This window comes from Condylura cristata, unplaced genomic scaffold (assembly GCF_000260355.1).
Source record: "Condylura cristata isolate star-nosed mole 26May11 unplaced genomic scaffold, ConCri1.0 scaffold00009, whole genome shotgun sequence".
NCBI classification, from domain to species: domain Eukaryota; kingdom Metazoa; phylum Chordata; class Mammalia; order Eulipotyphla; family Talpidae; genus Condylura; species Condylura cristata.
In genome coordinates, this window is record NW_004567110.1 from 26,832,070 (window position 1) to 26,854,909 (window position 22,840).

General features: G+C 35.3%; 1 protein-coding gene across 2 annotated transcripts in view; it reads right to left on the reverse strand.

Annotated features, from left to right (window-relative positions):
* Positions 1 to 22,840, reverse strand: part of VPS13B (vacuolar protein sorting 13 homolog B (yeast)) — a 561,763-nt gene that overhangs the window by 42,496 nt on the left and 496,427 nt on the right. For both annotated transcript variants that reach the window (XM_004679695.2, XM_004679696.2), the window contains exons 44-51: positions 14,895 to 15,050; positions 6,884 to 7,147; positions 6,141 to 6,224; positions 5,788 to 5,963; positions 5,132 to 5,302; positions 4,574 to 4,775; positions 3,279 to 3,467; positions 771 to 917 (exon numbers count right to left, since the gene is read on the reverse strand). In XM_004679695.2, the coding sequence (XP_004679752.1) occupies positions 771 to 917; positions 3,279 to 3,467; positions 4,574 to 4,775; positions 5,132 to 5,302; positions 5,788 to 5,963; positions 6,141 to 6,224; positions 6,884 to 7,147; positions 14,895 to 15,050 (1,389 nt within the window). The remainder of the gene's footprint in view (positions 1 to 770; positions 918 to 3,278; positions 3,468 to 4,573; positions 4,776 to 5,131; positions 5,303 to 5,787; positions 5,964 to 6,140; positions 6,225 to 6,883; positions 7,148 to 14,894; positions 15,051 to 22,840) is intronic.

Here is a 22,840-nt window from a genome sequence, read left to right on the forward strand (position 1 = left end):
CCTCCGGGGCAGGCGGGAATTGAACTCATGCGGAAGTGGCTTTAGCTTCTCAGTGCAGTGCTTTAACCCGCTGCGCCACCAGGGAGGGCCCCAATGTAATTTTTACAGTAAGGTCTAATAGTAAATGCAAAGGTAAAGAGAGATAATATTTTCCCATATGATAGTTTCAGTGGCAGAAGGCAACATACTACTTAGCATATTGGTTTTAAGTCCTTTTAAAATAACTCCTCAGTCTATCAAAATAAACCTGTTTTAATTGAATAAAGGAATAAATCAAAATTCCTTCTAAACTTTATGGTCTAGGTATTCTTGCAGTGAGATGTTAACACAACTGAGCTGGCTCATGTTTACTTTACTCTCCTGTGGGCAGAGAGCTCAGTGCTTGCAGATCTATGGCTGAGCTTGGCCAAGCTGCTCCCCCCAGCTCCTCCAGCCACTGCAGCCTGCCAGGCAGATGTTCTCTTCCACGAGACTGGGAGCCAGTTCAGGACCACTTTGCTGCTAGTGGGGCTCTGGTATAGTGATGCTACACCCTCCTAAGCAGATGGGGTCCAGGCAGCACTAGTCCAACAGTATGTCAGGATCTGCTGCGTTATAGGATTTCTGCTAATTAATTCCCTTTAATTAATTAAAAAGCTCTAAGAAATCAAAGCTCTCTTAACCTAGAGTCAGTGTTAGCTCTTTTAGCTGATCAAGGTTAAATAAGGTTAAAACTATTTATTGCTAATTTGTCAAAATTTAGACAAATAATTATGTTATGAATTACTTACCTCCTTTCCACAATGGGATTTGGAGACAGACAACTGTGGTTTATAAAATATCTGATAGGGTGTATTATTAACAACTGTAGTTTTGTCTTCAATCTGAATAACTTGTATACCTTGCTGTACCATGGAGGAAATGCAGAATTGACATAACTAAAAGAAAATTGAGGAAAGAGTAATTTTAAAATATTATACAAAAGTTTTTAACTTTTAGTTTGCCTCAGACCATGCCAATTTTACATTTGAGAATAATTAACAGGGAACCCCTCAGTCTCAAAATGCCCTGGTCACTAAACAGGACCATTATTTACTTTCCTACAACTTAACAAAGCAGCTACTTGGATGCTACTGCATGGTGACAGAAATTTATTTTTAGGTTATTAACGGATCCCCTCACTCAATGTAGGTATATGTAGGTGGATGCCACTTTTCTCTTTCAATATAAAGACATCTCTTCTCTTCTTCGTCAGGCTCATGTGGGCAGCTTTCTCAACTGATGCCTGCTAAGGCCCAAAGGGAATTCTGAGTACTTTGATGATGCTGGTAATGACTGACGATGACAACATTGATGAAAAAAAAAAATCACAACTGACCCTACTAAATTGTTTTGTGTCCCATTTACTTTAAGCACTTTATGCATATTAACCTATAGATTCCTCACAACACCCAGAGGAGAGAGCTATTACTAAGTCTATTTTATAGAAGAGGAAAATGAGGCACAAAGAGGTTAAGTAACTTGCCCAAGGTTACAAAGATTAAGAGGGTTTAGGTGCTGAGATTAGAAACCATCCATCCGGTTCCTGCTACATTGCTCTTAATGACTCTACTCATTACTGCATCTTCTCATTACTGTTCACTACCTGTTTTACAAGGAACTGATGCCCAGAGGAGATATAACTGATCTCAAGATACTCATCTAGTAATTGTAATGTCAAAAGAGTAGTCCTCACAGAGATCTGGGAACACTGGGAAGACCTTTGTGATCCTTTCAGGTGATCAAATCTATTTTCATAATAATACTAAGATGATATTTGTCTTTTTCCCTCTAATTCTCTGACACTTAGACAGTGGAGTTTCCCAGAAGCTCCATGACATACAGTACCACTCTTCTCAGGGCTAATGAAATATATGTTTAAGTGTTCTTGTGTTTTAAATTTTTCCCTTTTGTTTTTTAACTGGGTAAATATCAACAGACATACCCTCATAAACAAAAGGCTTTTTGAAGTCTTTGATAATTTTCAGGCTTATAAAGGGAACCTGAGATTAAAGAGTTAAGAATTATTCGTAACGATATGTACAGTCATGTATTTCCCAGTAGCTCATTCAGTCATTCACAAACATTTATGCACACCTGTGATGGCCCCTATGGGAGGTGCTAGAGGTATTAGGTGCTTGACTATATGCTGTAACATTTTTTACCAAGTTTTGATGGGAGTCCTACACTTATAACTAATCAACTTTGGATGATTCATGCCACAGTTCTGTCATTTACACCCATGTTCCTGTATTTGAAACAGTAGAGTATAAACATGTGTTGTCCAGACAACTGTGAGGAAATGGATACCAGCCTTAAATACTGAAGAAAGACCAACTTCTTTTGTATCAGAGAAATTTATTTTTAAAAGTCACCGATGACCCTAACTTTTCTCCAGAAGCTCTTCAAAGATACCTGTGAAATCTTAACTTCTCCCCCAGAGAAAGGTCATTTTAAATTACATTATTCTGATGAAGTTTCCCTTCTTTTTCTTATATGGGAGAGTTATAATAATAAAAATATTAAATTCAGCACAAGACCTTGCTATAGTATGCTCTGGTATCGTATTAGTACTTTCATACATGAAGTTAATTTAATGTGAGTTATCGCTGCATCATTCAGCTTATTTAATTTTCACACACTTTAGAAAAATTATGCTAAAAAGTATCTACCATTTGTATTTAAGTAATGGATTAATATTTTTATAATCAAATCTTTAAAAACCAGGGCATAGTGTGCTGTTTAAGGATAACCACTCTCTCTTTTAACATTGGCTCTATGAGAAAATCAGAATTGATCCACTTCATCTTGCTCAGGATGCCCATTCCAGGCATGTAACCTTTGCTGTGGGACCTTTGCTATCTTTTTACTCAATGCTCAGAATGTTAACAATCCTATTTTCAAAGAAAACAAAAACCAAGACACAAAACTTCCTTTCCTAAAGAAAAGGAGGCCATGTACAATCTGTAGATATTTTGGGTAAGTTCATTTTCTCCTTACATACAATAAATCAAGTGACTGCTGAGAGTTCTGAAAAAGAGCAGTTATTGGATAAATTATGTGACACAACTTTTATCATTGATAAAGGGAGGGGGCTGTAGAAGAGAGAAATTTAAGAAATCACATGTTTTGCTGTTATAAATGGTTTAGAACAAGTAATACTAAAAGGGATTAAGAAAGAAAAGGGCAAATTTATATTATAATTAGCTGGTTGAGGGGATAACATGCCATTTCCCCTGAGCTTCACACTTTGATCCTACCTTCTGATGTCCTGGAAAAGCACCAAGTCTTATTTCGGCATCAACAAATCCTTCTTCATCCAATGTTACAACTTCACCATTACCTCCGTCTTTCCACTTTGGGGATGTCACGTTATGAACCAGCTTAATTGCTACTGACTTGTGCACAGTGTTTGTATTTGCCCAGTATATTCCAATTTGAAAAGCTTCCTGGAAAAATAATGTCTCAATTATAAAGTATGTTCTTAGCCTTGATATTTTTACCTCAATATGCAGGAAAATATTTTACTATGTAATTGTTCTTTATTTTTTTTAAAGCAACCAAATCCCTTTTTTTTTTCGTAATGGTAACACATATTATTTTAGTTCCCAAAGTTTTCTTTGATTCACAAAGGAATTCATATTTATGGATGGGGGGGGGGGAAACAGTGAAACTGTGACTACCTGGTAAATACCAAAAACTTAAAAAGTGAAAATTTCATTTCATTTGACAAAAGAATATCCAACATTAGGTTCATGAGGTCAACATTCCAATTCCATAAGGTAACATTATCTGATGACTAAAAAAGGAAAAATGCAATTGAATAAAGATGTTTATGAACCAGAGTTCAAAAAAAAAGATTCCAAAATTGTTGCCTATAATAAAGACATTTTATTTAGGAATTCCTTGCACTTCATTTTCTTATAGACCTATGTGCCCTCTTGAAGTGGGTTAGCTTTATCAAGAATGTTCCCTTGTGATGAAATACATCTTCCTTTGAAATTTTTTTTAGTAATTGGGTTTTCCCCTCTGCGTCAGCAAAGTCTCTGAGTTGTCTTTATCAACTAGGTAAACACCCATGATTATGGAGATCCAGGTCTATCTAAAAGAATAAAAACTCTGACAAAATGGTTGCTCAGAAATTCTCAGTTTTAACACATTTTGAAGATTCTCTGAGAATTTCTATCATAATCACAAAAATATCTAGGGAATAGTTAGCACAGAATATGGCTCTATCCTTAATATATCCTGAGTAGGCTAACACAAATGCTTGTCAACCCTAATGCATGTGTATGTTATATACAATGGAAATGAGATTGTAACTAGTACAAGTTATCAAGTTTAATGATAACTCAAGATTGAAAACTGCTGATGGGAAAAAAACACATGTGAAATGTCTTTCAATATCAAAGAACATTCCAAACCCCTTATGTATGCATCTACAAGGAGTTTTCCACAACTGGTCCATTCTGTTAAGAACATATATGCAATCTCAGAGTACAGGCTAGTTGATGAAAGAAAAGAATTCATATTTGTTAAAAAAAAGTTATAGTACCTGAAAATTAGGCGGGATAATAATTTTGCCAGCAGGGACCTGTAGAACAATCTTCTCTCCTTCAAACAGCCACAGGTCCCACTTGGATTGATTGATAAGCAGGGCCCAGGGTAGAAGTTCTATCAACAAGGTTCTAACATATGGCTTCCAGACTGACAGCTTCACTCGCATTGGGCTATCCCACTGACTCAGCTGTTCATTCCTGTTCCAAATACCACATCCAAGAGACTCAATGAAATATGATGACTTCAGAATTCATAAAATATGTTTAAGGATTCCAGATACACAATGCTCCTGTAAGATACCTCTTCACACCAGACTCAGTCAATGCTGCACACACACACAGGAGAAAGCAACTTCTCAGACAATTATGTTATAGATTATGAATAAAAAAAATTATAAATTCCTCTACTAGATAAAAGGTCAGAATCTGCCAAGTATATGCAAACATCTTTTTAAAAACACCTTTTATAATATATATAATTTTGTGTGTGTGTGAATGGTCATTTATTTGTTAATATTGAAAAATGTTTGTAAAAGATTGCTGGAGAACATTACCTGTCAGAATCCTTTTTATTATATGGCCACATGGGGTGCAGAGACTTTTCTGGTCCATAGAATTCATCAAGGATCTGATTAACTGTGCTTTCAGGATGTGTTTTAGTGGCTATTTGCTTAATAAGGGCCGTTGAAATGGGAACAGCACAATCTGAAGGATCATCTTCTTCTCTAAATAATGGAAAGAAAATAGAATATCTGATTTCTGAAGTGGTCTATCAATTACTGAAAAACATCTACCTCAAATGTTTTATAGAACAACTGTTTTTGCATGTGAGAGGCTGAATCTATTTTTGGTGACTTAGGGACAGATGATACAGTTTTAGGCAACTTTTAGATAATCAGGGTCCCTGCTTCCCTTTCTCCCTTCACCCTCCGCCTTGTTATTCTAGATGAGCTCTCTATTCATCACTTCGTCCACCAGAGAAATTATGTGTCAATTAAGTTTTCTGATGACCCCTCTTGTTATGAGAAAGGTTGTATTTTATCTCAAAACTATAGGACAGAATCAGAGAACATCAGGCAGGACAAAATAACATTCTCATAAAATAATAAATCATATGAAAAACTCTGTCCTCCCTCTCCCACTCAATAGTACAACAGTAATTCTCCTCCACTCGGTTCCTCTCCAGAAAATGGAAGGACTTTCCCAGTACCTTGCTTGAAATGTTAGGTGATGTACAAGGTCAGGTTCTATGTTTTGCAGTGGTTTTTCCTGCCCTTTTCCTGGAATAAATTGTGCTTCACTCAATCCTAGACTCCTTTTCTCCAAATGTATGATAATGGGGTCTGGAAGATGACTCCTCATGATAAAAAGAGGGCTGAACACAATCTATAAAAATAAAAGGACAGAACAACTTTCATATTTGCTTTGTTGCAGTATTCCAGCTGTTTGATGCTGAAACAAACTTGTAATAAATCTCTTCCCTGGGTCACTCTGACCTTAATTTATTTCAAAACAGGAAAGGTCAGAGTCATATACCATATTTTAGAATTGGAAAGCACTCACCATTCGTTGCTGCACAAGAGAGTTGGGTTCTAAAGTCAAAACTGTGCACCAGACATAAATAATGGAACTGTTTGAAGATGGCACCTGCATATGAAATAGGAAAAGGTTCAATGAAATACTAATGAGTTTACGAATTAAACAAAATAACGCACAGACATAGTAATAGTTTTCAGTATAAAGAAAAGGTCGATTTATAGGAAAAAAAGTCATTAAAAATAACTAAGAAAAGCAGCTTTTATTATGTGAATGTGAATGTGTTGCGAGGCAATGGGCCAATTCTTTTAAGAAAGATGAAGGGGTTTGTATGAGGAGAGACTGACACAAGACTGAATGGGAGAATGAAAAAAGAGGATTTGTCATTTTCAGCTATGAAAGTGATGGTGTTGGAGGTTGAGAAAGAGATAAAGTAGTAGATCATCACGAAGATTCTCAATTAAGAAGAGCATGCCTTATCTACTGCCCCTTAAGCCCTAGTGTACAAGGATCCTTTCCAACAGAAACTCACCACCATCTGGGAGGGGCAAAGTTTTGGCTATAACATGACTGGAACTAATAAAAACATGTTATTGTGGGATGAGGAGGATACATTTTGAGAAGTAATATTTAAAACACTTTTATAAGATCTCAAATCTCTCCTCATTTAGATGTACCACTTTTAATAAAGTGCTATATTGAGTAAAGAGCATATTGAGAAAATTTTAAATCTAAAGCTGCTATATTCCACATTGTGTTAATTCTCATACCTGAATGACAATGCTATACTCAGGGTCCTTGGATTCTAGGCACACATCTCTTGACCAGTCTTCATCTCCTTTGGCTTTCACACACAATTCTGTCAATTCATTGTTTTCTAGTATATATGAAGGCAGTTTTTGTTTGGCTGTGAGACAGTCAAAATGTTCTCGAACCACAGCTTGTCCATCTTGACCAATGTAATGCTGAACAACTTTAAGTTCTATACTTTGAGACAAGTAACTACAGATGATTTGTCTTCCACAGATGATAATCTAAGAGACAATAAATAAATAGGGCTTCATCAATTCTGATTTCATGAACTGGAAGTATGTAATCATTCAGACAGTGTAAACTGTGTTTATTTAACAGAAAGAAAATGAAGTCATTTGCTTATTTAGAAATCACAAGAAGAAAAAGGGACTTGGAAAGAGAAAAGGGATTTAGCTTTGGTTATTTTTTGAGTGCATCATTCAAAGGACAGATATGCAGGCAGGGGCCATGCCCCGCTTAAAATACGGGTGCTTCAGAGTGAAGGTAGGACTGTAGAGAAAAGGTTTGTGAAATAAACTTTGCAAAAGTGTTACACAGAAAACAGCTTACCTGGGAAAAAGGGGCAGGTGTGGGGGAGACTCAAGCAGCAATTGACTAATACTTTCAGGGCGGATAAAAAGAAACTAGAGAAGGGACCAGAGAAATAGGGGTGAAGGAGTGTAATAGAGTTAGAAGGCAGCAGTGTTGCTGAAGCCACTAGAGGACAGACAGAGCAGGACATGGGGGTCAACAGTGTCAGATAATCTGGCAGTCAGAAACAGATGGAACTGAAAACAAGACCAGTTGTGGCAGGTAAGAGGGCAACTGTGGTCAATCAACTCCTTGAAGGACCTTTCTAAGTTTTATCTCAATCTTTCCCAAAGAGATCTCTGTGAACTGATCATACAAAAAACTTTTAACGCACATGCTTAATTGCATTTTATCCAGGTTTTCCTATATTGTAGAAGCATATGTCTTTATAAAACATAATGAAATTATTTATTATTCAGCTAAGAACATAATTCATAGTAGGCATTCAGAAATATTTCTTAAATTGGTTAAAATTCAAAAGATAATGAAAAATGTATTTTTTTGGGGGAAAATGTATTCTTATGTTGTAAATACTTTTAGAAAGCAAATTCTTCTGTATAAGAATATTTACCACGAGTAGGGAAAATAGAACTTTCACATATTGGATTTCCATTTTTATAATATTTTTCCAGTTTATAAAGCAGCAATCACATCAAATTAATTACAGATCTAAGCATGTGATGGTAAAGTTTATGTATCAACTTGCATTGAGTGCACAAATTACTTGGCCAGATAATATTCTGGATGTGTTTGTGTTTCTGGATGAGTTTAATATTTGAATTGACAGACTGAGTAAAGCTAATCCCTAAAGTGGGTAGGTCTCATCTATTCCACTGACGATCTGAATAAAGAGTCTGAGTTCCAGGGAACTCTTCCTGTCTGACTACCTGAGTTGGACATTGGTCTGTCTCAGACTCTAGACAAGGAGTTCTTCTTGGGTCCTAGTCTGCTAACTTTCAACCTATAATTATGTTAAGTTTTCCTGAGTCTCCAACTTGCACACAACAGTTGGGACTTTTTAGCCACCATGATCACGTGAACCAGTTTAAAGTAAATCTATCCTTCTCCTCTATGTACAAATATATGTATAAATATGTGCACACACACATGTACACTACTGATTCTGTTTCTTTGGAGGACTCTAACACAAAGAAATTTTACACGTCAAGTCTTTTATTCTCATAGTGACTGTATAAAACAGTGCTGTTGTGAGTTCCAATCTTAAGGGGAAAACAAAAGGCAGAGAGATGTAGAAGAACTTGTCCAATGTTACCCAGACTGTCTGGCCCAGAGTCTGTGTTGATGATTATCCTGACACTCCCTATTTCATGAAATGAAACTTAGAATATATTCAGTTGCTGAGATGAAAAACTGTATAACCGAAATTTACTGTGTTGTCAACTAATGTTACCTCAATAAAAAAAGAAAAACTTAAAAACTATAAAAAAGAGATAAAGGCTTCCCATCACAATGTAAGTGTGGCAGAAACCATTGGTTCCATTCCAAATAGCTGGTCCTTCCTTTTCTCTTGCTTCTAGAGACCCTGGTTTGGTTTAGGACTCCAAATGCAGAAGAGTCATTAGGGAAGTCTGACACTCTCATGGACTTCACAGGCTGTTTCATAATTGGTACAAATAAGTTTGGTAATTCCATTCTCCTTTTGATTACTTTAGGGGTGAAAATGGAACTCAAGTTTGGCCAGTAGTATGAAAAGGAACGCTGCTAAAAAAGGGCTGTGGAAAAGATCTAACTCCTTGATAATGAGAGAAACACTCTGAGAAAGCTCTCCTTTCCTGACATGCAAAATCAGTGATAAGAGGATATGTAAGATTTCTATAGCCATTTTAATACCAAGAAGCCAAATCCTTTTGGATCTATAAGCATACTTACTGGCTTGGATTCTTCCTTCTAGGCTCTAGGTAGTCTCCAAGGGGGGGTGGGGCGTGGGGAATGGAATGAAGAAAACTAAGTACTTATTATGCAAGACCCCCTCCTAGTTTTGAAATGTTTGATTACTTGAGTATAAACTGGGAAAGTTAGAGAAGTCTTCCAAGTGGAGGTACATTTGAGCTGAGTCTTAAGGTTTTTTTTATAAATTTTTTTCCTCATCAATTAATAAAAGCTTATTGTAGAAAATGCAACAACAACAAAAAGATGACAATATATACACATGTTCTTGCCTCAGAACCTTTGGGTTACATGAGATTTTCAGAGAATTTTGTTGTCTCTCACAGAAATCACAGAACTAAACTAAGCAACCATTTGGGACTCACTTTACTTAAAGACAAAGATTCTCTTGGTAGGTTTTTACATCATTTTCAACTAAAATGTTTGTTAAATAGGCTTTCAGATTTGATAAAAAGAAAACCCATAAAGGTGGCCAGGGAGGGAAGGCTACTCAGATGAAGGAAAATTCAAAATGGCTACTCCTTGGCGTGGGGTTCTTTCTGGCTGTTCCCACTCAAGATCCAGTGAGAGCCATGCCTGCTTTTCCTCAAAGTGGCAACACTTACAATGCCTTTATTTGGAAAATTAGAGCTAAAATTTCAAGATTAATCTATCAGTTGAAGACAGCTACTTACTTTTTTAAAATGTAGGCTTTCTCTTTAATATCTATCTCCAGGTTTCACACTCATTCCTCCTTCTCCAAAGCCACAAAGATGTGTATTGAAGATTTTCACATATGATTTTACTTAGCACGTTTCAGAACTCTTATTAGATCAGTGCCAAGAAGAATAGTGATATTAAAGAATAACTCCAGAGCACCAGATGCAATGGAAAATGATATCTTAACCATGATTAAAAGTATATGTATAAAGATACAAAATATATATACTCATACACACACATACATATACGCACACATACAGATGTACATTTAACCTTTGAGAGTGATAATGCCTTCCTTAATGAGGAACAGGAAAAGTGAAAGTACGAATGTATACATGAGTAACTGTGTAATGTATAAAGCTCCTCAGATATTTCGTAAGTGGTCGTTTAAATTCAATTGAGTACAAGAAAGGGGTACAAGAAATGTAGGGTATAAGTAATCAAACATCATTGTTTAAACCAGTTTCAGCCAATTCCCCATTATCCAGGGACATATTCATGTGGTTAAGGTACAGCAGGGAGCTACACACACTCACCTAACTAAATGGGGCTTGGTAGTTAGGCAGCTGTAATTTATTGTAAATTTCCAGGCCCAGGTGGAGTTGAAGGAAAGAAGCCAATATATGAAGGAGGCAAAAACTTCACAAAAGCTCTTCTGGAAACTTGGTTTCTCTCTTCCTTCCTAACATAGCTAATTGGGGAAATCCTGTGCATCTCATGTGCTTTAACTAGAACTAATCTAAATGTTAGTCTACCCTGACAACAAAAATGAAATCCAATTCAAAAATAAGCTGTATACTTCTGCTTGTGTCTGTAGATGTGTGTGAGAGAATGAGAGAAGGGGAAGAGAGAGAGGAGAGGGAGGTGGGAGGTGGAAGATAGAAAAAAATACTAATACGCAGCCCTTGCTTTGAAGTTGGCACGGTGGTCAGATGTCAATACTACTGGATTTAGCAGAAACATTTTCCGTTGCTTCTTTATAGTTTAAATGTCTTAGTGTTCCACGTTCACTGCACTCTATTTTAAAATCAACCCTAGTACAGAGCTCAAATCATTTGCTACAAGAAATGCTAAAACTCAAAATACAAATTATCTAAGTATGTGCCTTCTATAACAGTGGGAATGTAATGACATTTCTTTTGAAAAAGGTTAATGCAATGTGAGAACTGCTTTTACTTCCACTGTTACTCTCCAACTAGTCCTCTCATGTTTGGCTAGATTCTACTTTTTTTTTTTTAAAGGAGTATTTACTATAAATAAGGTAGAAGCAAAGAATAGTGTGAGTCTATCTTTACAGAAAAGCATTAACATTTTATAGTACAAATAACGAAAAAAATTCTAAAATGTAATTTTAGAATTACATGGCTAAATGTAATGTACAATCTGCATATTTGGCATTAACAGAGAGGATGATTAAAAGGATTCCTTAAGTTTCCACAATGTGGAAGTATTTTCTTTTTTTTCAGTCTGATTTGAACTGCTTTTACTTTTTTTTATGCTAATAGCAAATAAGAGGTCAAGCAAAAAATAACAATAAACAAAAACCAACATTAACAAGCAAGTATGAATCAGAGTCATTCTGTAGGGGAAGTGGAGGGATCAAAACAGATGAAAGGCCACAAGGGACTATGGGGATGGTGCATGGGTGAAATGGTGGTGGAATTTTACGGGGACTGCACCTGTGAGTAGAAAGCAAACACTGTACAAAAGTGAACAGTGATACAAAAAATATACAAATTATAAAAAAATGCTAATGGTTTGATAAATGCAAAAAAATCAGCTGAAATTTGGGGACAAATGCATACGTCTTTAAAATAGTATCAGTCTAACAAATATATGATGAGACAAAACAATGAGCTTTGGTTATAGAATAAAGTATATCTTTTTAGTTTGGGAATATCCATCAGCTACTGTAAAACATCCCTATTCGTTACTCTGGTAATTAAATTTTATGCCAAATTATTTTAAGTATATACTCAAGATTTGTACATATATTTATATACAAAGAAATTAAATGTTCATTAACAAATTGGACATTATCCAAAAGTCCAACAAGGGAATATCTAAATGTGTTTAGATATGCTGTATGGTAAATCATTATGCAACGATTAAAAGGAGAATTACAAAAATTTTAGATATCACAAGAAGGTAAGCATTAATAATGTTAAGTGGAAAAAAACAAGTTGAAAAATTATATTTTATCCCTATGTAATAAAAAAAATGTGTGAAAAATAACAGAATTATTATAGTACTTACCTTGGGTGAGAGAATTATGATTGTTCATTCAGATTTCTGCATTTATTGAAATATCTTGTTAATATAGGTTTTTTTCTTTTTTTTTTTAATGAAAGAATACCAAAGTATAGAAAAGTCAGGAAATTTGCCTAGGCTAGAAATCTTCTGCAATTAGAAAAAATTATGTGACATTTTGTGAGACTTTAAAAAAATGTACTTTTCATGACCAAACTTTTTTTTTTTTAATGAGTAATATCTGCTCGGGAACATATGTATTAATTTAGCCCTGAATTTTAGTATCTTTTCTTGAAAATACATATCAATGCAAAAATGAGGCACTATTGCAGTGACATAAAAATGCATAACTAGTGTTACTCATGTGTGAGAATATTGGAGAAAGAATCCACTCCCTGATGGTTTTACAGACTCCATACTCATCTCTACACAGAAAAGATCTCAGGAGCCGAAGATTACAACTCCCAGAGTGCCATGAACCTGGCTTCCTGGCATGGAGGGACGGACACTGGGAAATAGGAGTGGTGTTAAGTAGCCATGCATGGCTTATATCTGAACACATGTGTGCTTGGACTCGCTTGCTTGTCTGGTTTCACCTTGTACACTGGTACTGCCAGAAAGAGAAAGGGTGTGAGAAACATATGGGAAGGCTGTTTCTGGCTGTTGGCAGGGACAATGGCAGTCATATTAATGTCATGGCAGGTTATGTAGTATATTTTGAATGTTCAGTCTCTCCTTCTGTCCTAACATTTTGGGACCTGCCTAACCCTTTTCTTGTGATTCCTTGCTAGAAAGTACATTAGGCATGTGGGCAAGTTTTTGGCCTCAGCAGGTCTTCTTTGGGACGGGTCTCTCTAGGTAGGCATTTATCTATGAGGGGATGGGTAATTTTGAGAGTTTTATTGGGAAACTATTACTTGAAATGCTTTCTTCTTTCCTTCTCTATGCACACCAATTCTATTAAAACTATCACACTAAGCATCTGCTTCCTTTCATTTTTGTGTGCACAGGAGATTGAATACCTTTTAAAGCATGTAACCCTTAACAGTTTGGGGTTGCAGGGTACTCCACAATTTTGTTCTAATAAGAATATTTCATTATTTTATTGTAACTAAGGTTTATTGGGTTACAACAGTGGGCCAGGCATGGCTGTAAACACTTTACACATACAAGCTAATTTCATCCTCATTCTGTGAGGAAGGCAGAAGCTATGGAGCCTACTCAATCCAAAGTCTGCATGTTTTCCAAAGTTCAGTTCAAGTCATACTTGTCAGTATGACTTCTAAATGCCCTTCATATTTACTAGCTCTATACATTGTTGAGTTGATATAAATATGTAATTTAAAGAGCAAAGATTACTGCACACACATACTGTCTTTCATTTGACTCCCATTGCAGGCAAGCAACAAATACTTAGATGAAGGGTCAGTTAATTGGGAAGATGATTGCATGTTTCTTTTTTGAAGAACCTCTTTTCACTTCTTGCTTAAAATCATGAACGCATAAAGTTTATTTGCCTGATTAGGTGTGGACCAAAGATGCACATGGTACTGGGCCCTACGTTTGCCACAGCAATTGCTTCCTGCTTGCCCCTGACTTACAGAAACAGAGTAGCCCCTGCTGCTTGATACTGAAAGGTCCCCTTCTCCTTTTTCAGTGGTTGTGTGCTGTTTCTGTCATGTCCTCAGTTCACATAAGCTCCATATAGGCTGTTACAATCCAGATGCAGATGTATATGTGAAAACTCTTCTGACAAATCCAGTTATTATGTGTGCAGTGAAGCCAGTTTTTAGATTTTAATACTTCCTTTTTTCCTTTCTACTCTTGTCATATGCTCCATGCTTGAAAAACATCTTTTAAAAACCACATTTTCACATCTTAAGAACACAAAAAAAGTGTCAGATACTTTTTCCCCTTTGCAGCCTTAGAACTTCAAAAACAGCCAAAAGGAAGTTTTATAAAATACGTAAAAATATGTGCTGAGAGCTGAGGTTTTATATGCCAAGAGTTGGACTGCAGTGAATTTTTACTGCAGTTAATATTAACTCCTAGGAAAAGAAAAGCTTGCTGGAGACCCAGGCCCACTCTGCCGTGGGACAGCATCCCAATATTTTGTCAAAGATAATTCTGACATGTATGAGAACCAATTCCCAGTTACCCATTGCTGGATTATCCAGTATCCTCGCCACTTATTACTTCTTTTCCTTCTAAATAAAGGCCTTTTGGCCATTTCACAGCTCATTAGCACCTCCACCAGAAGGTAGGTGGTGACAGGGAGAAGAGGTGGAACTAAAATCAGTAAATTTTACTGCTCGTTAGCAGCTCTTGTAAAAGACCTGGGACAAGGGGTTTGAAGCGATCATCATCATCAGGAGCATCAGTAAGTGTTTATTAAGTGTCCATGTACATGGCAGTAGTAGGCACAACGAGGTACATCATTTTGATCTAAAAAAAAAAAACGCTTTCTACTTCTTTAGGTTTGCTTTCCACTGAATACAACAAATAATTAAGAGCCATTGGTCATGAACACAAACTTACCTGTTTTTGCACTCCATTGAGTTGCTGAACCTTGATGATGAGTGAAGCGGTTCGGCCCTTGTACTGAATAGTTCTAATAAAAGTCCCAGCATGGTCCACACTGAAAGGCTCTGACCAGCGCCAGTTGCCCCAGCCTTCAATACAGATGTGCAACAGCTGGAGAGAAAAACAGTATCGTCATAATGCCAAAAGTGCCAACAAAAATCTAGTCCTAAAATGAAAGTCTCATTGCTGGAAAACCTTCCTATTTGTAATATTTAGCATCTGTTTTCTTTCTAACCTGCATTATTCATCCACTTCCAGCTTATTCAACCAGGCTAAGAATAGCAAATATGCCACATAGAGTCAATGTGGTTTTCCAGATCACATTTTAAACCTTCTTAAAAATAATTGTCCTATCAAGTGGTAAAAGGCCTGTTGAACATTTGAGAAAAGACCGTTTCATTCATCTGGAGGACAAGAAGGGTGAAATGTAAGATCAAAGAGCCCAGTCTTGGCTGATAGTTTATTCCTTCTTATGGCTAGACAGTAATTAAAGCTAACTTTGGTTTGTAGCATTATGTTTGACCTAAATAGTCATTTTTACTCTTTTCTTTTGGTAAATAACAGCAATTTGAGGATTTAATATATTTGATATATTCTCATTATGCGATCACACATGTCAAATTAGAAACACTTTCAACATTTTGAATGTATGAGAAAATGTCTGGTTCTTCTAATTTTTGCCAGTATGTGTATTTATTGTAACTTTTATCAGTTGGGTCTTTCTCCTCACAATCCTATCTACTCATATAGTCTCATATAGTATTTCTACTGTTTCTAATATTTGGGTTTCATTAATGATGATCGAATATTTTCTATTTCCATTTCTATCTACTAACTGCAATTAAGTAATCAATTTAAGTGAACAGGTATTCCAAAACAATTACTGCTCTTTTATGCAACACATGCAAATGAAAATGTTATGTATAAGGAAACAAAATTAACACTTTAGGAAAAATATTTCTTTAATACACAAACAGTATTTTTCTTTCAAATCACTTATAATTATTAAAAACAGCTAACCTGTGGCTAATTGCATGAAAAATTTCCCTAATTAACAGAGTAAGTATAACTTTGGAAATATTCTGTAATAGCTATTATAACAGGCTTTAAAAATAAATACCTTAAGGATTTACATGGGAATAATAACAAGTCTTTTGATGGAAAGATTATTTTTTTAGCTTTAGCATTAGGAATCGTCATTAAAATACTTTAAAAAATTCCCAAGGTCACTGGTTGTCACAATAGGAGTTCTGCTGGATAATTAAGGGAGGCTTTTTCTGTTCTTAAATACCTCTAAGTATTAAAGGAAAATCTAACTTATCTTCCTGATTTAAACATGGCTCCACTTCAGTTCTCCCTCCACACAACCACCAGTGATCCTGTGAAATCAAAAGGCTACCATTGAGAGAAATTCTAAAAAGGGAGGCTAAAAGCTTTAAGAAAGTCCTGGACAGTAAATACCTTTAAGGAAAATTTGGCCTTATATACACTACAACATAAAAGTACCACAGTATCTTTGATGTTTAAATATTACAGAAAAAAGGGAAAAAACAATTGTGGTGTTTGGAACCACTTCAGTTTTTTATAGCAGCAATTGGGAATAAAGCTCAGGGCACACACAAAACTAAAGGAAACAAGAAAGTTGTTTTCTTTGGAGAGACTAGTAGCTGGAAATGACAAAAAAATAATGAGGCAAGGTACTTAAGGTCAATCTCAGTAATATTTTTCCTAAAAATTCCACAGCTTCTAAAGAAGTTTTAATGTATACAATGTAATTCGAGGGTTCACATTTGCATATGAGGTCAGTTTCAGGTAGCTGCTGACTATGTATGTAGCTTTTAATGACTGAATCACCAAGAAATATGCTGTGAGGAGCTATAGGCTTTAAGAAAGTTGGTGTAGATATTTTCTTTGAAATAAGAAAATTCAGACACATTTGGATTTAGTTCACATAGAAAAGTTACATGGTAGAAAAATAAAATATATCTTTGCCCACCCATGCATCATCAATTGAATATCTGTGATGCTTGGTCTACTGTTTAAAATCACCTAAATTTTCATTGGCAAATTTATATAAATATGCATGTATATAGGTGTGTGCACATATAATTTAATTAGAGAAAGATTTACATTGCTAAGTAAGTCTACAAAAAGGAATTTCAAGACACCCACCAGTACTTTAGTCCTCAGCAGGAGGTATAATTAATTTGGGTATTAGATAGCAGTGTTCAGCTAACCACAAACATTAAATAAGTTGTTTCTTGTTGGACCCACAGATTACATTTCACCACTATGATCTTCATTTAATAACAATACTTATGAACCAATTTTTATTTCTGTACTGAGGAACTATAAAAGTAGGCATAACAATGAGAAAATTGTGTTAAGATTATGCAATCCTACTGAGGTTTCTATCAGTCAATAGGTTTTTAGTTTTAGGAAGGCACTTTGGAGGAACAGCTGTGTTCTTCGTATTTGCCAGGAGTGTAAGCTATCATAGGGGACAATAAGACATGCAAATATAACTAGCAGAAGGCATGAGGAAGGGTAGGAAGTCAAGAGGGAGGGAGGGACTCTTCTAGGCTCTAGTGATTAAGAAAGCTTCATGAAGCAATGGCAATCAGTTTGCATAGGACATGAACTCGCAAGGATAATCATTCATTTCCAGGCCAAAGGGAAAATCAGAGATGTACAAGTTACCAACTGACCGGAGAATAGGAATGAGGGCTAAGACCAGACAGGTAGATCTGTGCCCAGTACTGATCTACTAAGCTAAGGAATTACTGTTTTGTCCAGGAATCAGTGGGTAGTCCAGAAAGCCTTCTGTGTAGGTAAGCATGAGCTAAAAGAATGGTAAGTGTGGATTGTGAAGGCAGGATGAGGACAACTGCAATAATCAGGATGAAAGGCGACGTGGGCCAGAAAGACACAGGGGAGAGCAATGGGATTAGTGAAGTGACTATCCCTTTTGCTTGGAGCCCAAGGTATTTTTTATGTTCTCTTATCAATCTAGAAATTTCCTTTCCTGTCTATTAAGTCTCCTTTACTGACTCACTTCCTTTACCACCTTTTCTATTCAAGCTTTTCATTCTCTTTGGCCTACTTAACTAAAGTATCTAATATTTTCCAATGGTGGGGGGGGGTAGGATTCATTCTTACTTGAACTTTTCAACAGCTGAAAATAAGCAAAAGGCAAGCTCTAGTGGCCATGCTCATGGAAAGTCCCAACAGGCTAACATTTTTTCCAGCAGACCCCCTCCCCCCACATCCTAGGGCTATAATGGCACCAGATTCAATCCACAGATTTTCCACCTAGGACCTCAAATAAGAGACTATACAGCTTTCTACTTTTTTTTTAAATACCAAATAAAACTTAAATCTGAATTACTGATCAGAGGGCTGGGGATCAGCTCTGAGGACCACCCACAGTCATGTCCAAAGGGAGAATTCCTGCATCAATAGATGGAGGAAAGAAAAACAAAATTTAGGAAAACAGGGCACACCAAAAAGAAGGAGAAAGGGGATGGATAAGAAAAAATTTTAAATTATATGTTAAATATAAATGAAGAAGGTACCAAACATATTTCACTATTCATTTAAAAACTTATCAAGATTGTTTCTATCTATATAATCACAAAATTAAAAATCTGCCTTAAGATACACTTTTATTTTTCACAATTTATAATAATTTACTAAATAAATTTTATAATGATACTTAATATATTAAAATTAATTTGGAAATCTAACTTCAAAAAATTTCCCATGCTACTGTATTCCTTATAGATATTTTAGAAATTTTCTGGACTTACAATGTGATCCAGGCCCTCCCTGGTGGCTCAGGGGGTTAAAGCACAGCACTGAGAAGCTAAAGCCATTTCCGCATCAGTTCGATTCCCGCCTGCCGCCTGCCCCGGAGGAGTCCACATGGCGAGCCAGACCTCTCCTGGCCCGCCCGCTGCTTCCCTCAGCAGTGTACTTCGTTGATCTGCCTGTTCTGTGCCCCACTCTGTCTCTGGTGAATCCTCTCACCCTCTGCATCTCTGGCCTGAACCCCAGTTCTGTATGAATAAATAAATCTTTAAAAAATAAAATGTGATCCAAGTGAAATAAACTTAATATATGAATATATGTATGTTATATATAAAATATTTTTTAATATTCAATGTTAATATCCATTAAAGCTTATGTACTATATTCACTTTTTAAGCTTCTAAATTTTCATCCCAAGAACCTAGTACACAGAGATATTAAATAAACACTTAGTATTATTAAAAAATACCCTAACATAGATATCAATAGTGCTGACATTTATAGAGTATCAAATAAAAATATTAGAAATGATTCCTATTTTGAGTGACACAGGAGTTTGCTTTACGTGAAAGTGAAATTAAACTACGAATCAATGCAGTCCTTCAGATCCATAATTCAGACATTTCAATACTGACATTAAAGCATAAAGCAGACCCTAAATGATATGCTAGGTTGTGCATCACAAGTAAAAATTAATTTACAATATCCAATATTATTTTGTCTACCTAAAATAATAATATCTGGAAAACTACAGATCAAATTAAACAAATCAAAGTTAAATTGTTTATTTGGAATGCATTTGTGGAACTGATAGTACATTTTACACCAATGAACTAACATGAAAATAAAATGAAATATGCTGCCCATTATTGGTTTTTTCAAGGCAGTTTGAGCTCAGTATATCCTGAGTATCTGAAATAATGCTAAAAATCATGTAGAGAAATTTCTAGATGGTTAATACCATCTAAATAGCTAATGTTTGGTGTCACATTGACACAGTGCAGGAATTTTCAAAGTCTGTATAATTTTGCATTCACATAACACATTTTCACACTTAAAAGAATGATAAAGTGGAAACAAATCTAATTGAAATATTTTTCTGGTAAATAACTTGGACTCCAATACAGTGTATTTTGGAAGAAAAAGAAGAAAGAGAAAGAAAGCTTTCCAAGTTAATCTTTCAGGAGGTGATATAATGGAGGGTTTACTGTCATCACACGAGTGTTGGGTAGTTTATTCTTCCACAAAATATGAGTGCTTGTAGGTTTTCCCTCAAGGCTGAATTCAATGAAGGCCACAAATACCATACAATCATCATGAAACAACCTCTTACAAAAGAGGGAAACCTGGCAAGCGCACAAAATGTTGGTTAGAATGAAAATTGTAGCTGCGGGTAATCTTTCTATCAAAAATGTCACTTTCAGGCACTCACTGAATCATCACTTCTACAGAGGAATTCATCTTGAGGTAATAATCACAGATATGTGCAAAGATTTTGTTTATTCCAGCATTGTTTTAATCATGAAAAAAGCTGGCAATATCAGGAAATTGGTTCAAGCAAGTACTGTAAAACATTAGCAGCTATCATTTATTAGACACACACCATGTGCCAACCACTGGGCTTAGTGCCGTTTACGCATTTTCTTATTTTTTTTTTTCCTAAAAAAAGTCTTGTTAGGTTGATACTTTCGCTTCACTTTTAAGATGAAAAAACAAAATGCAGTACAAAAAGGTTTGTGACTTGCTGAGGACCACAGTGCTGGGTAGGGAAAGGCTTGGTTTCAACTGAGGTTTGTTTCCTCAGAAGCCTCCATTGCTAGCCATACATACACTGTAGAATCCTCTCAGACCATTGGGGGGAAAAAAAGGTAACCACATCATGAAGAAAATGTTAACATTAGTTAGCCATAGACTCACTAAAAAAATGCACTACACAAAAAGGTATATACAGTATACAATATACAACCCAATTTTGTAAGATGAAAAATAAAGATTATTATTTCCCTATTCCTATGGGAGAAAATGGGCAGAAATATACCAGAATGCGAATCCTTATCTTAGAGTTGTAGGGTTGGATGTTTTAGGTTTCATTTTGTATGTGTGCTTTTTGTATTTTCATATAATCTCCAAGTTTTATAATATCATGTATCATTTTGCAATTAGATAAAATGGTATTGAAAGTGTCTAACAGACCACATACAAAACCTGCATGTCTAATAAACGAAATCATCTATTTCTACTTTAAAATTTCAAATTTAGTCTCCTGCATGAAGTCTCCCCACAGTGCCATGGCTTTTAAGTTTGCAATGAATTTACACTTTGAGTACAGGGTGATATGACCCTCAGCTCTTATCTGTAGCCTCCACAGTTCCTTGGCTAAGGGTCTGGCTTGTCGTACTATTCACACAATTCTTGGAATAGTTTAATGTAATTATTTGCATTTTTCCCCTTGGGCAATATTTTTTTATTTAGCAAATATTTTTAGGATTGACAGTGATTAAATGTTTATCTTAAACTAACTGTACCACACATGGTGGATAGAAAGATGAATGAGACACATGACTTGCATTTAAAAGTTTCACAATGTAGTAAGAGAAAGATATATATATATATATATACATATATATATATACATATATATATATTCATATGAGAAATTATACTATAAAATTATAAGGGAGGAAAACATTTTAGGACACCAGAAGCATTCTGCTTATGGAACTCAAAAGTCTGACTAGAGGACATACTTTATATATTACCCAAAGAAATAACATAAAAAAGAAAAATTGAAATAAAAGACATATAGGAGTGTAACTTCTAGAGAACAAAAGCAAGCAACAACCTAACTTGGAGTGGGTCTTCCTGTGCAAAATAATATCAACAAAACATAAAAGTAGCAAGCTGTGGTTTCAAACCATTTGTACAAACAACTTCCTTTCAATTTAATTTGGAAAATTAACTTTATGTTATGAACTCATCAGCTTACATTCTTCTAATAACTTTGATCATAACCCAAATGGAACCACTGAATTTTGACCACAGGAGAAAAAAGTGGTATACTGGAACAAATATCATTGTTTTAGGAGGTTAGATGTTGCTTTTGAGCAGCCGAGAGTTATGTGTTCAGATTCTTAAAAAGACAATGAACTCGGTAATTGCCACTTCTGCACAAAGCATCAATCATCAAAAAACGCCAGGGACTGAAGCAGCAAAGGTACTAAAACTAAGTAACTGACAAGTTGTTTGACTATTTGAAATAAGGCTATTCAGATCTTATATATAGTCTTAAGAGCTTTACAACAGCAGATTGTGCCATTTCATTGTGCAATTTTTGACAAATCACTTATTTCCATGGGTATATAGGATGTCATATCTGACTCATTTCTAGCAAACATTAAAACTTAGCTAGTATTTCAACATATCTAACAATCAAATCACTGAAAATTTTTATAATTAAAAGATTTATTTTTCATTAGTAACGATAAGTAGAAATTTACATGCATGAGTTTATTAATGGTTTTTTGCTGTTCAGGCGTCAGTCTAGTTAATCTTTGGCTGAAAAACACATACTTCAGAGAAAACTAAGTCAAAACAAGTAAGAACTGGATGAATAGTAGTGATACTTCAAATTGTATATTATCTACAAAACTGAGATGCTTGGTAGGCAATCTTTGGTAAAAACTATCTAAATGTAATTATCTAAATTAGGGAAAATTACTTCAAAAATATTATTTAAAAGATTTACTGGTCAAATTCTCTCAAATAGTTAAAAAAATTACACAACATATTTGGAGCATATCAATCATAAAATCAGATATAAATACATATAGAAAAAAGTTTGAAATTATATATAGGTTTGTTTTAAAGAGGTCATTTCAACATTACACATATCTATGTTGTCATGCTTCTGAGGGGTGTGGGTTTCCCTATAGTTAAATGATACGTGACTGGAAAAACATGAGCTGTGTTACTAATAGCTACCTTACGTCCAGAATTCTTGACAGTCAGACTGTTTACCCTTGATACCAAGGTTGAAAAGTGAAAATGCAAAGAAATTTAGTATGTGCACAGAAAAGGATGGTCTATGAAAT